The 13,368-nt window shown below is 44.0% G+C and overlaps 1 protein-coding gene across 1 annotated transcript in view; it reads right to left on the bottom strand.

Annotated features, from left to right (window-relative positions):
• The window catches only part of TMEM161A (transmembrane protein 161A), a 35,313-nt gene extending 27,233 nt beyond the window's left edge, over nucleotides 1-8,080 (bottom strand). The window contains exons 1-3 of the mRNA XM_077475465.1: nucleotides 7,927-8,080; nucleotides 4,946-5,049; nucleotides 4,412-4,492 (exon numbers count right to left, since the gene is read on the bottom strand). Coding sequence (XP_077331591.1) covers nucleotides 4,412-4,492; nucleotides 4,946-5,049; nucleotides 7,927-7,929 — 188 coding nt within the window. The 5' untranslated portion in view covers nucleotides 7,930-8,080. The remainder of the gene's footprint in view (nucleotides 1-4,411; nucleotides 4,493-4,945; nucleotides 5,050-7,926) is intronic.
• Between the last annotated feature and the right edge of the window lie 5,288 nt (nucleotides 8,081-13,368).

Genomic DNA, 13,368 nt, shown 5'->3' with positions numbered 1-13,368 from the left:
CATCCGAGACCACTTTCCAAATCGTGCTTTTAGAAGCTCCGTAACCCTTTACGAGACCCAGAAAACAAAACAAATAGAGAATTTGACTTTCTAAATTCTCTTGTAACCTCCAGTTAGCATAAAATGCATCGCTTTACGTCCAGACTATGAAATTCTCTCCTCTTAGTTGGCATGTTGGAAATGGACAGAACGTTGGCAGAATTAGCTCTTGGGATCTGTGAAAAACTGAAGCAACCTTCAGAAAAAAAACCCGGGGTCTATCCTCTGTACTACCCAATCTGGGAAAGCTGTCAAGAAAGTCTCAATGATAGATAGATTGATTGCCTGAAGTTCACTTACCCTTCTAGCCGAAGTGACTTATCAGCAGTGACAGTTTTAATGGCCAAAATTTTATTGTGGCTTTGTCTGGTGGTTCGAAAAGGTCTTCTAGTCAGACCCTGCAAAATAACTGATAAATCCCATTTGGGGATAAACTTAAATGGAACCGGCCTAGCCCTAGCTAGTGCCTTGAAAAACCGAAGTATCAAAAGGGTCTAGAGATAACCCTTCTCTCTAGAAACAGTGACAGTGCCCCTACTTGAACTTTTAAAAGGTAATGGCTGCCAAACCCTTCTCCATTGTGTCATGGAGAAATTCGAGAACGGAAATGTCCTCCTGTGGAGAGCAACTTTTTGACATACACCAGGAGTTAACTCTTCCACGTTTTAAAATAAAATAACCCTTGTGACCTTCTTCCTGCTTTTTAGCAGGATACAAAACTAAACCTTCAGGGAAACCCTTTCTCCTCAGGATCTGCTCCTCATAATCCAGGCTGCCAGCCTGAGTTGACCTACATCGGGATGCAGAAGGGGACCCTGAGTCAGCAGGTCCCTCTGAACCTGAAGCAACCAATGGTGATCTACTGCTAGCTTTAATAGAATTGAAAACCAAGCTCTCTTGGGCCAATACGGAGCTACTAGAATCAGGGTCATATTATCTCCCTGTAATTTTCTCAGCACTAAAGGGATCATCTGCACATGCGGGGGGGGGGGGGGGAGGCGTAACACAAGCGGAAGGTCCAGCGCTGAGCTGATGCGTCCAGACTGGCTGCTTGGTCTTGCCTGTTCAGGGAAAAGTAAACTGGAACTTTTGCATTTGCTTGGGATGCAAACAGGTCTACCCTGGGAGCACTATCTGCCTACTATCCTCTGAAAAATCTCTGTACTTAAGATTTTATTCAGATTCTAGCAACCTTCTTCTACTTAAAGAAGTCTGCTATCTGGTTTAGGCTACCCTTCGGGTGTATTGTTGTTGGGGATGCCATGTTGTCTTCTGCCCATGTCAGAATCTGTAAGGCCAAGGTTAGAAGACACTTGCTTCTTGTGCCCCCTTGCCTTGAGATGTATGCCACCGCCGTGGCGTTGTCTGACAACACCTGGATGTGTTGGTCCTTGACAATCTCTTTGAAGGACCCAGAGCAATGGCCCTTAGTTCCCTCCAGTTGGAGGGCCTTCTGGATTCCTCCACTGTCCTGGACCCTTGGGCCATCCTGTTCTCCAGATGTGCCCCCCACCCCCAGGAGCTCGCATCTGTTAAAGCTTTTGCTTCCTCGATGACTCAGCTGAGGCATCTGCCATATAATCTACTGCCTTTCGTAGGCCTGGGAGGGTATCCAGCAAATCTTTGCGAGAGGTCCCTGCCTCAATATGGCCTTTTAGTTGTTCCAACCAGTGTTCTAAATTCCTGGCTACCACTGTTGATGCCATTGCTGGTTTGAGATTTTTAAATAAGGCTTGGGATTCTATGCTAGCCAAAGAATAAGCGCTCTTGTCCATAGTGTCCTGTCTTTCAAGACACCCATGTCCGCAAAAGCTAAGTCAATGTTACGTGATGCTTGCAAGAAAGCTGCGTCAAATGTAGTTTCCAAACTTACGTGCAATCTTCTATGGTCTTTAAAAGGTCGTCTACCTCTTCCAAAGACAACCTGTAACGGGAGGAAGATACCTCTTTTTTCCTCACCTTCCGCCTCGTCTGACCCTGAAGACCCACTTTTCTTCTCCTCCACCGACTCACTAACCACTGTCCGAGCTAGAGGATGTGTAAGGGCAGGGTGGAGATTACATACATAGCTGAATGACTCAGAGGAGGTACACACTGTCCCTCTCTGCTAGTAGAGATAAACTCATCTGGATTTTTAACCTGCAGAGCAGTAAACATGTGCAGTTCTTAGCAAGGCCCAGCAGGTTCTGGAAATGTCCTGTACTGCAAGTTTTTTTGTAAATTTAGACAGAAAATCAAAATAGATTATACATTTGCACGCATAAATAGAACTGACCAAAAACTGTTAGAGTTTCCTTTTAAGTCTGTTGTCACACACAGTAAATGCTTTTCCTTCATTACAATGTTTCCCCCCCCCCCCCCCATAATCCCTGTAGCTGTTAATGAACCCCTATATGGTTAACGTTATTTAAACGACAGAGCTCAGATCATTCTACAGGGTTACCTGGCAGCATTTTTCAATTTTTGAGTGTGCTCTGATGTTTTGGAAATCATTGGGTCTTTGAACCCGTTATGCAGTGGGTACATACACCCAGTCTTTCCTTTTTGGGTACAAAGTCTCAATTACCGTGGGCTTATTTGTAGGACATACCCTGAACAGGAAAACACAGGAGGCTGCCCCAGCATATCATTCAATGCCTAGCTTAGGTTTTGCTTCCTTTTAAGAAGTGGAATTTAGGCGATGCGACCTTTGTGTGTGCTACTATTTCAACACCTACTATTTTTCTGATTAAAACCTCCCATCTTCCTCCGTGAAGAAGGCTTACCAGCGAAAGCATTTGGATCTTTCATTCATCCTAAGCAAGTTAATTTTGGATAGTCGGAACTCCAATTGTTTGCTCCCAGGGTAGTGATGTGTTTGACTTAGCAGTATTTGCATACTTACCGCTGGGTTGAATTTTCTGAGAGGGTTGAATTTTGTTTGCCAATTGCTTTGTTTTGCTATGTTTTTTGCTGATTTTAAATGATATTGTGCTTGTTGCAACCAGTTTTGTCTTTTTAATGAAAACCAAGGCACTATGGCACAAAGCTAGGATGAAAATAAAAGCCATATTTATGGATTTTTTAATGTTTCTTTGAGAGAATATCCACCTAAAAAGTGCCATATACTGTGCCATCCAGGGTATCCATGAACACAGAACAACAAAATGTACATAAAAGGATACGTTGGTGAATACTGAATACTTCCTTGGACATGTTTACTACAGTGCCTTGAAAACTATTCATACACCTTGAAATTTTCCACATTTTTTCATGTTACAACCAAAAACGTAAATGTACTTTATTGGGATTTTATGTGATAGACCAACACAAAGTGGCACATAATTGTGAAATGGAAGGAAAATGATAAATGGTTTTCCAAACTTTTTTATAAATAAATATCTTTTGTATCAATTGACCCTTGCTTTTTAGATTGTAAGATCTAACGAGCAGGGCCATCTGATTCCTCTTGTACCAAATTTTAATGGAACTGTAATGTCTGTCCTCATGTTATAAAGCGCTGCGCAAACAGTTGGCGCTATATAAAACCTGTATAATAAATAATAATCTGAAAAGTGTGGCGTGCATTTGTATTTAGCCCCCTTTACTCTGATACCCCTAATGGAAATGGAGCCAATTGCCTTCAGAAGTCACCCAATTAGTAGAGTCCACCTTTGTGCAATTTAATCTCAGTATATATACACATACACACACACACACACACACACACACACACCCCTTTTCTGTGAAGCCCTCAGGAGGTTTGTTAGAGAACCTTAATGAACAAACAGGCCATGAAGGCAAAAGAACACACCAGACAGGTCAGGGATAAAGGTGTAGAGAAGTTGAAAGCAGGGTTAGGGTATAAAATAAATAAATATTCCAAGCTTTGAACATCTCACAAAGCACGGTTCAATCCATCATCCAAAAATAGAAAGAGGAAGGCACAACTGCAAACCTACCAAGACATGGCCGTCCACCTAAACTGACAGCCCAGGAAAGGAGAGCATTAATCAGATAAGCAGCCAAGGGGGCCATGGTAGGTCTGGAGGAGCTGCAGAGAGTCACAGCTCAGGTGGGAGAACCTGTCCGCAGGAGAACTATTAGTCGCGCACTACACAAATGGCCTTTATGGAAGAGTGGCAAGAAGAAAGTCATTGTTGAAAGAAAGCCATAAGAAATCCCATTTGTGCAAAGCCATGCGGCAACACAGCAAACCTGTGAAAGAAGGTGGTGTTCTGGTCAGGGTGAGATATGGGGGGGGGGAATTCAAGGGGTATGATTACTTTTTCAAGGCACTGCAAATGACTAAGTAGTGATAAACATCAAGATCCAGACATAGACTTTACAAATGAAGGTTGTTCTCTTTGGAAGACATAGTAGATGGCCTCACCTTTCTCTCTTGGCTTTGGGTTTCTGCTTCCCAGCAAGTGCTCGCAGTTCATCCTCAGTTGGGTGTTTGAAACGAAACAAGCTATTTAAAATAAAAACAAAAGAAAATCATTGGGACAGTATTAAAGAACTATACTGTACACAATCTCTGTGCCAATATTAGTAAAACAATAATACTATAGTGCTTGAAGGAAGCTTTAGCAGCCATTGCAGATACTGAAATATTTTAATGGGATGTGGACAATATTACAACAAAAGCCTAAAATATCAGTCTCACATGGCATTCCTAAAAGAATAACAGAAAAGATCCCTAAAAACTATTACTGGAGACTAAGTTTTGGGGATTTTCATGCAAATTTTTCATTGTTTTGGTGAAACAAAAAATAAAGTGTTCCCAGCATCATTATTGAAAACCTATTGCAACACATAGTACCTCTTAAGTTACATAAAGTTAAAAAAGGACGCACCAATTAAAAAATAAAAATAAAAAAAAACCCACAACAACCCTTTAGAATCTGCAGAAAAGTAAACTCACCTTCCATTACAGAGGATCCATCGTGCAAAAGAGTAGTGGGGGGACACTCTCTGCATGATACTGGCCACCAATAAAGTGACCACCAACTGTATTCCCATCACAGCCTACAGAGAAAGATGAAATAGCAGAATAATCAATGAATAGCCTCTGGTTATACAAGGGAGAAAGTACTATTTTAGCACAGCACATATAGGACATGAGATAACTATAGAACTAAAATACAGTATAGTGGGTGTGTGTGTGTTACACACAAAAGTATTTAACCTCTCAAGCAGCCTTTGCCTATTGCATTACAACTGCATTTTGCTCCATTTCTCATTCACACCAGCTGCACCGTCATAATTTTTGCTACATTATTTAGAAGTGTTAATAGTATCTCCATGCAACTGCTAATGTGGGTCTTTTCACACGTGCCAAAATGCATGGTACCGCACGATTTTAAAAGAGGGTTATTTTCTATGTTTCTCATGCATAGGGCAGCCCACTGACATCTTTTGCACAGAGGGGCCCCGAATCTGCTCTTCTGTGGTCCCTCTGCGGCTCTCTCAGCTCCTTCCTGCATTAGATAACCCCCTGGGAGAAGCGCTCTCCTGGGGGGGGGGGATACCTTGTGCGCGTGCTCCCAAGTCCAGCATTTGCCACCCATTGACGCCGCATTCAGGACTCTGGCCCCGCCCCCGGCAGAGGCGTCAATGGATTTTATTGACAGCAGCGGCTCCCAATCTATCCAATCAACAGCCGAGAACCCCCAGCCTAGAGACAGCGCTCCCCCGTGGATGAAATGCCAAGGGCTCCAGTAAGTAAAATGGGGGGGGGGGGTTTGGTGAGCAATCACTGCGAGTTGTTTTTTCACCTTAATGCATAGGATGCATTAAGGTGAATAAACACTTACCTTTACAACCCCTTTAAAGGATCACAAGTGCTTTAGGTGCAGTAACCTATAGCTACCAATCAGAATTGATCTTGACTGCAATACCAGCAAACTGGTTGCTATAGGTTACAGTCAGGCGGTTTAAGATCCTAGTCCATACGCACCTAAACAAGTAAGCGGTCAATCTACTGAGCCAACCATAAGCGGCTGAGGCATTCCTTTTGCCCATGGGCAGGGAATGCCCTGGCCGCAGATGACCCAGTACAGTGACAGTGACAGCTTCCTGATGGGCTTGATCAGGTGGGTTTGGATTAGGATCTTAACACACCTGAAATCATCGCTAGTTACAGCACTTAAAAATAGACCTTTGCATTGGAAATGGACTGATATTCATGTTTTCACTCTATATTGTTTAAGGCTGGGTTCACACTGCTGCGGCTAGGAGACCCGGATGTGATTCGCACCGCACAGCAGTGCAAATCACATCCGATCTCTGTGCGATGCGAGTTCAGCCATACAGATAGTATGGCTGAATTCGCATCGCACCCGCCCCAAACTCACACAGGACCCTTTTTTTGGTCTGCAGCAGAATCGGATCGCATGGGTGTTCACACCCTGCGATCCGATTCCTGTCCGCGTTTGCAGATCGCACTGCGATATGCAAACTGATCTGGGGGTGTCATTAACGTTTCACTGACACTCCCAGCAGTTCGCATAGGGCAGTGTGAACTGCCGCCGGGAGGCATGCGATGCGGGAACCCGCCGCGGATTCGCGGCATTCCCGCATCGCTTCAGTGTGAACCCAGCCTAAAACTGAATAAAACAGATTTAACATAAAAAATAAAAAAATAAATAAAAAATAAATAAAATAAAAAAGGGGTTTAGTGATAAGAGGTAATCTTTTTTGTTGCAATGTGTGTTGCTGCAAGGCTGTAAACAGGCAGCAGTTGTACACTGGTGCAAAGAACCAAGAACATAACCTACAAGAAAACATCTACTACATTCGTGGTCAACTTTGTTGATATAGCCCCCCCAGAGCGACCTTTAAGATCAAAGGGCTTCACAGAAAATTCTGTGAATATTCAGTCACAGAGGAAGCAGACACACAACAGCATATAGTCAGAGACTGCGGGCACGATACAGGAGATGGTCAGAGACTGCGGATAGGGATGAGCTGAGGCGTGTTCGCATGGAACACGTGCAGAGCCCACCAGGAAGTGAGCGCAGCGCTGCGCTAATCACAGGCAGTGAGACATTGCCTCGATGTGCAGCTGCAGAGATCGGGCAATGTCTCACTGCCTGTGATTAGCGCAGCGCTGCGCTCACTTCCTGGCGGGCTCTGCACGTTTTCCATGCGAACACGCCTGAGCTCATCCCTGACTGCGGACACGATACAGGAGACGGTCAGAGACTGCAGATAGGGATGAGCTCAGGCGTGTTTGCATGGAACACGTGCAGAGCCCGCCAGGAAGTCGGAGCTAATCACAGGCAGTGAGACATTGCCCCGATGTGCGGCTGCAGAGATCGGGCAATGTCTAACTGCCTGTGATTAGCGAAGCGCTGCGCCCACTTCCTGGCGGGCTCTGCACGTGTTCCATGCGAACACGCCTGAGCTCATCCCTAACTGGGGACACGATACAGGAAACGGTCAGAGACTGCGGACACGATACAGGAGACGGTCAGAGACTGCGGACACGATACAGGAGACGGTCAGAGACTGTATAAATGCTATAGGAGTTATTAGACTGGGGATATGTTTTAGGAGACATAAAACATGAGACTGCACTACTATAGCAGGGCAATTGGGAAGACAGATTAGTGTCACACAAACAGTGCTAAATGGCTGCATGGGGCCCACGGATCACAGGTTGTGCACCAGGAATCTACTATCATTAGTATTAGAGTCTCACACTGCAAATAATTCTCCACCGATTTCAACCTACACCTTTATATCTATAACATTACCTAAGCAACCCCATCCTACACTAAGATTCGCCATGTAATGTTTTAGCATGTACTTGCAGAAGTTAACTCATTGTAAAGTACCCAGCAAGTAAACCGCACAACACACATGATATAAGGACAAAGCCTGTATGAAGCAATTGCTCACCATGTTGATGTGTATTCCCAGACCCTGCTTTGAATTATAATTCACGTTTCCTAAGCCATGTGATGACAGAACAGCTGCAGGAAGGGCAGTGTGCTGTCCCTTTAAGGAAGTTAGAACCACTTTTATCGTCTCAGCCACTCAGGAGACGAATTAGCTTTGTGTGACAATTCTAGCACCAATGGTAGGTCGGAATGGACTAGAGAAGGCGGTACCTTTGTTATTTATATTCACTCAGTGATTCCGGGTAGAGTGAGGTCATGCGTGAAGCATGCTGGGATTTGTAGGATGTGTAGTGATGAGTTCTGATGAGTTCTGATTTGGGAACGCGGCTTGAGCTTTTAGTTCGCTCTCTGTGTGCTGGTCTTCATGGTTCATTTAGTTTTATGTGTTTGGGATGTTATATAGTTTTAACACTTCGGGAGGGAGGGAAAGTGATATATTATGGTACAAAAGAGAGCTCCACACTTGTCCTACCTGAACCATGAAGAGTTAAAGGTGACCTTCACTCAAAAGTTGAAGTTTGCTACAATCGAATCCCTCCATCCACTTAAAAAAAAAAAAAAAAGCTAACCTCTGTATGTTTTATTTATGTATTTTATTTATATTTTCATTTATATATATATATATATATATATATATATATATATATATATATATATATATATATATATAATATCCTTTTAGTTACCCTTTTTTTGTCTTTTTATCTGTCCACGCTCCTGACACTAATCGTAATAGGTGGAAAATTGGCAGAAATTAACCAAAAATGACCAAGCCATTTTTTGCGATACGGCACTGCGTTGCTTTAATTGACAACTACGCGGTCGAACCTAAAAACTGATGTCCTTTTTTTCCCCCACAAATAGAGCTTTGTTTTGGTGGTATTTAATCACCTCTGCGGTTTTTAATGGCGTGTAATGGCGGTAATCAGCGACTTATAGCGGACTTATAGCGGGACTGATATTGCCACAGACTGACCAGACAATAAGCGACACTATACAGTGATTAGTGCTAAAAAAATGCACCGTCACTGTACTAATGACACTAGCTGGGAAGGTGAGAAGAAAAAGACCTACGACTAAAGCTAAAAATGGGACTTTATATGAGGCAATAATAGTATATACAGTGGTGTGAAAAAGTGTTTGCCCCCTTCCTCATTTCCTGTTCCTTTGCATGTTTGTCACACTTAAGTGTTTCGGAACATCAAACCAATTTAAACAATAGTCAAGGACAACACAAGTAAACACAAAATGCAATTTGTAAATGAAGGTGTTTATTATTAAAGGTGAAAAAAAATCCAAACCATCATGGCCCTGTGTGAAAAAGTGATTGCCCCCCTTGTTAAAACATACTATAACTGTGGTTGTCCACACCTGAGTTCAATTTCTCTAGCCACACCCAGGCCTGATTATTGCCACACCTGTTCACAATCAAGGCATCACTTAAATAGGAGCTGCTTGACACAGTAAGGTCCACCAGAAGATCCTTAAAAGCTACACATCATGCCGAGACCCAAAGAAATTCAGGAACAATTGAGAAAGAAAGTAATTGAGATCTATCAGTCTGGAAAGGGTTATAAAGCCATTTCCAAAGCTTTGGGAATCCAGCGAACCACAGTGAGAGCCATTATCCACAAATGGCGAAGACATGGAACAGTGGTGAACCTTCCCAGGAGTGGCCGGCCGCCCAAAATGACCCCAAGAGCGCAGCGACGACTCATCCAAGAGGTCACAAAAGACCCCACAACAACGTCCAAGGAACTGCAGGCCTCACTTGCCTCAGTTAAGGTCAGCGTTCATGCCTCCACCATCAGGAAAAGACTGGGCAAAAATGGCCTGCATGGCAGAGTTCCAAGGAGAAAACCACTGCTGAGCAAAAAGAACATCAAAGCTCGTCTCAATTTCTCCACAACACATCTTGATGATCCCCAAGACTTTTGGGACAACATTCTGTGGACCGATGAGACAAAAGTGGAACTCTTTGGAAGGTGTGTGTCCAAGTATATCTGGCGTAGAAGGAACACTGCATTTCATAAAAAGAACATTATACCAACAGTAAAATATGGTGGTGGTAGTGTGATGGTCTGGGGCTGTTTTGCTGCTTCAGGACCTGGAAGACTTGCCGTGATAAAAGGAACTATGAATTCTGCTGTCTACCAAGAGATCCTGAAGGAGAATGTCCGACCATCTGTTGGTGTACTCAAGCTGAAACCAACTTGGGTTCTGCAGCAGGACAATGATCCTAAACACACCAGCAAGTCCACCACCGAATGGCTGAAGAAAAACAAAATGAAGACTTTGGAGTGGCCTAGCCAAAGTCCTGACCTGAATCCTATTGAGATGTTGTGGTATGACCTTAAAAAGGCCGTTCATGCTCGAAAACCCTCTAATGTAACTGAATTAGGACAATTCTGCAAAGATGAGTGGGCCAAAATTCCTCCAGGACGCTGTAAAAGCCTCATTGCACGTTATCGCAAACGCTTGGTTGCAGTTGTTGCTGCTAAGGGTGGCCCAACCAGTTATTAGGTTTAGGGGGCAATCACTTTTTCACACAGGGCCATGATGGTTTGGATTTTTTTTCACCTTTAATAATAAACACCTTCATTTACAAATTGCATTTTGTGTTTACTTGTGTTGTCCTTGACTATTGTTTAAATTGGTTTGATGTTCCGAAACACTTAAGTGTGACAAACATGCAAAGGAACAGGAAATGAGGAAGGGGGCAAACACTTTTTCACACCACTGTACCTCCATCCCCAATAATTGTTTATACAAGAGGAAACTATTTGGGACTTTATGTGAAGCACATTACTATTTGAACAAATCAATCAATGTAGAACATTGCCATTTGTTAACAAATCGGTGTACATATAGAATTAATAGAAAATGAATAAAATATTACAATATGATAATAGGTTTCAATAAGTGAAGTCTGAACAATTCATGGTAAACAACAATTGTCTCGACATGGATAATATACATAATAATAAATCTTAGGTATGTAGACCGGAGTTGTAATGGTAGCATATAAACATAATCACAAAGATAGATTGGTACATTATAATAGACTATAATATAGTAAGATGTTGGATGTGGAAACTGTGACGTAGCATCATGAAAAAAGCTCTACACGTTTCGTGGTTACAATAACACTCATCAGGAGCAGATGCATAATTTGGGGGTATCTATAATAGAAGAGCCAAGAACATACGATGGTAAAAACAAGAGTTTATAGAGCATAGAAGAGAGAGGGGAAACATAAAAGGTCCCAAACACTCTCACCTATCTGTAGTATATGGGTACAACTGTTGATAATAGCAATGGTAGAGGGCACAGATGGTGTACACAACACCTCCGAAAAATGGCATTTCCTGCTCATGTGATTGCCTAAAGCCCCATACACACGATCAGAAATTCTGCCAGCAAAAGTCAGATGTGAGCTTATGGTCAGAAATTCCGACCGTGGACCCAGTTTGGTGAGACGGGGGAGTGGCCGGACGTGAGTTGGAGCGGCATGTGAGCGTGTGAGAGGATGTGAGCAGCCTGTCTCCATGCTCTCCCCCTGTGATGGATGTGCTGGTGTGTGCTGATTGAGAAGGCGGAGTGTGCTGAGGACGCGGAGACTAACTGAGAATTACAGAGGATTGCCGGAACTCCCCGGGAACTGCCGAGAATCACAGAGGATTGCCGAATGCGGAATGAGGGCCAAACGCTCACTGTGGGATACCGCGAGAAGACGAGCATGCAGAGTGTCTAGCGCTGGGTCCTGGGGGCTCGGGTGTAGCCGGGGAGGGACACCTCCCTGGAGTGTGTGGGGTACTGGAAGGTGGAAAGCATCGGACATATGCTCTGCATACTCGGCAGTAAGGTGGAGGCAGACCGGATCAAGAGTATAGGAGCGAAAGGTCTGAGTAATCTGGGTGTACAAGTTTTGTGACAGTTTGTTCAGCCTATTTGATAATCCCTTAGCTAAGATTCTGACATCTGAGCAGAACAAAGATATCGGTCTGTATGAGGCTACATCCAATGGGTCCTTTCCTTTCCTTCCTTGGGCATCATGATGATAGTTGCTTCCATCATCAAGGCGGGCAGTTTCCCCTCCTCCGCTGCACCCCTTAATGTTCTAAGCAGCTCTGGGAGCAAAATCTCTCCATGTTTATCCGTCTCCACCGGGAGACCATCTGGCCCTGGGGATTCTTTGTTAGCCATCCCATACACTGCCTGTTGTAATTCTCCTAAAGTTATTGGGGCCTCCTTTTCCTCTTGGGTAAGAGTCGTTCCTCTTCAATATATCCAACATCTCTACAAAAGACATATTTGAGGCCATAAATCTCCTCCGGGATAGTGATGTTTCTGGCTTCGGGCTTTCCTCGTCCTCCTCATTACTGGAATAGCACGCACCTGCTGTGTCTCCACCATGTGCTCTCCCCACTGCTCCGAAAGAGAAGTGGTGGGGAATAGACTAGAAAGAACGTCAAGGGCGGGCAGAGTCTCACGCATGCGCAATGTATATAAAACGTAACATGTGTACGTACGATCTGTGAGCGGAGGAAGGAGGAACTGAAGCGCCGATCGTTCGAACAAAGGTATCATTTTAACTTGGTACATCACTAGCCTATACTGCTTATAGATTGAGGCTTATATTGGGACAAGATTAGGAGAATTTAGCCTGACATTAGGGTTTGTCTTGTGTTGTGTCTTGCAGAGAATATGGATCCCTTCAAGGAGCCACATTTTCTGGGCCTATTCATTGATATGCTCAGGGAGCTGCCCTGCCTGTGGAAGATGAACCACCCCTTTTTTACGGACCTAAGAAAGGGGAAGGCAGCGCTGGAGAAACTGCTTGCTTTGGTGAAGACGATGGTCCCCACGGCAGACATCACTTATGTGAAGGCCAAAATTGGTGGCCTGAGAAATACATATCTGAGGGTGAGCAAGAAGGGCCGGGAGTCCATGAGATCAGGAGATGCAGATGACATTTATGTCCCCAGGATGTTGTACTAAGACAGGCTGCATTTTCTGTCAGACCCGAGGGAACTCAGGCCACCACTCTACCATCTTACTTCAAAGGCTTCCTTTCCCCCTAGTTGAGGCTTCCGATGTCCAACCTGGGCCTTCCAGGCAGCAACATGTGGAGGGGGCCCAGCTTGAGTCAGGTATAGCAGTGGTCCCCAACCTTTTTGGCACCGGGGACCGGCATTGTGGATGAAAATTATGGCAAGGCCCGGGGGAGTGGGCGCATGGGGGACGATGGCTTTTCGCGGCCAATTTTGTCAGGAAATGGCTGGTGTTAGCACTTCATCACAACACCATGGTTAATATGGTGTCAGGATGATTGAAGTGCATCATTTTTATTATTATACTGTAATATAAAATGAAATAGTTCAACTCACCATAATGCAGAATCTGTCACTAGATGCAGCTTGTCACTTGCTACCAGCTT

Source organism: Lithobates pipiens, unplaced genomic scaffold (assembly GCF_037356315.1).
Source record: "Lithobates pipiens isolate NorthernLeopardFrog02 unplaced genomic scaffold, aLitPip1_a1.2 Scaffold_13, whole genome shotgun sequence".
Taxonomy (NCBI): Eukaryota; Metazoa; Chordata; class Amphibia; order Anura; family Ranidae; genus Lithobates; species Lithobates pipiens.
Note: the sequence above shows the minus strand (reverse complement) of the source record. Positions and strands in the feature narration are given on the sequence as shown.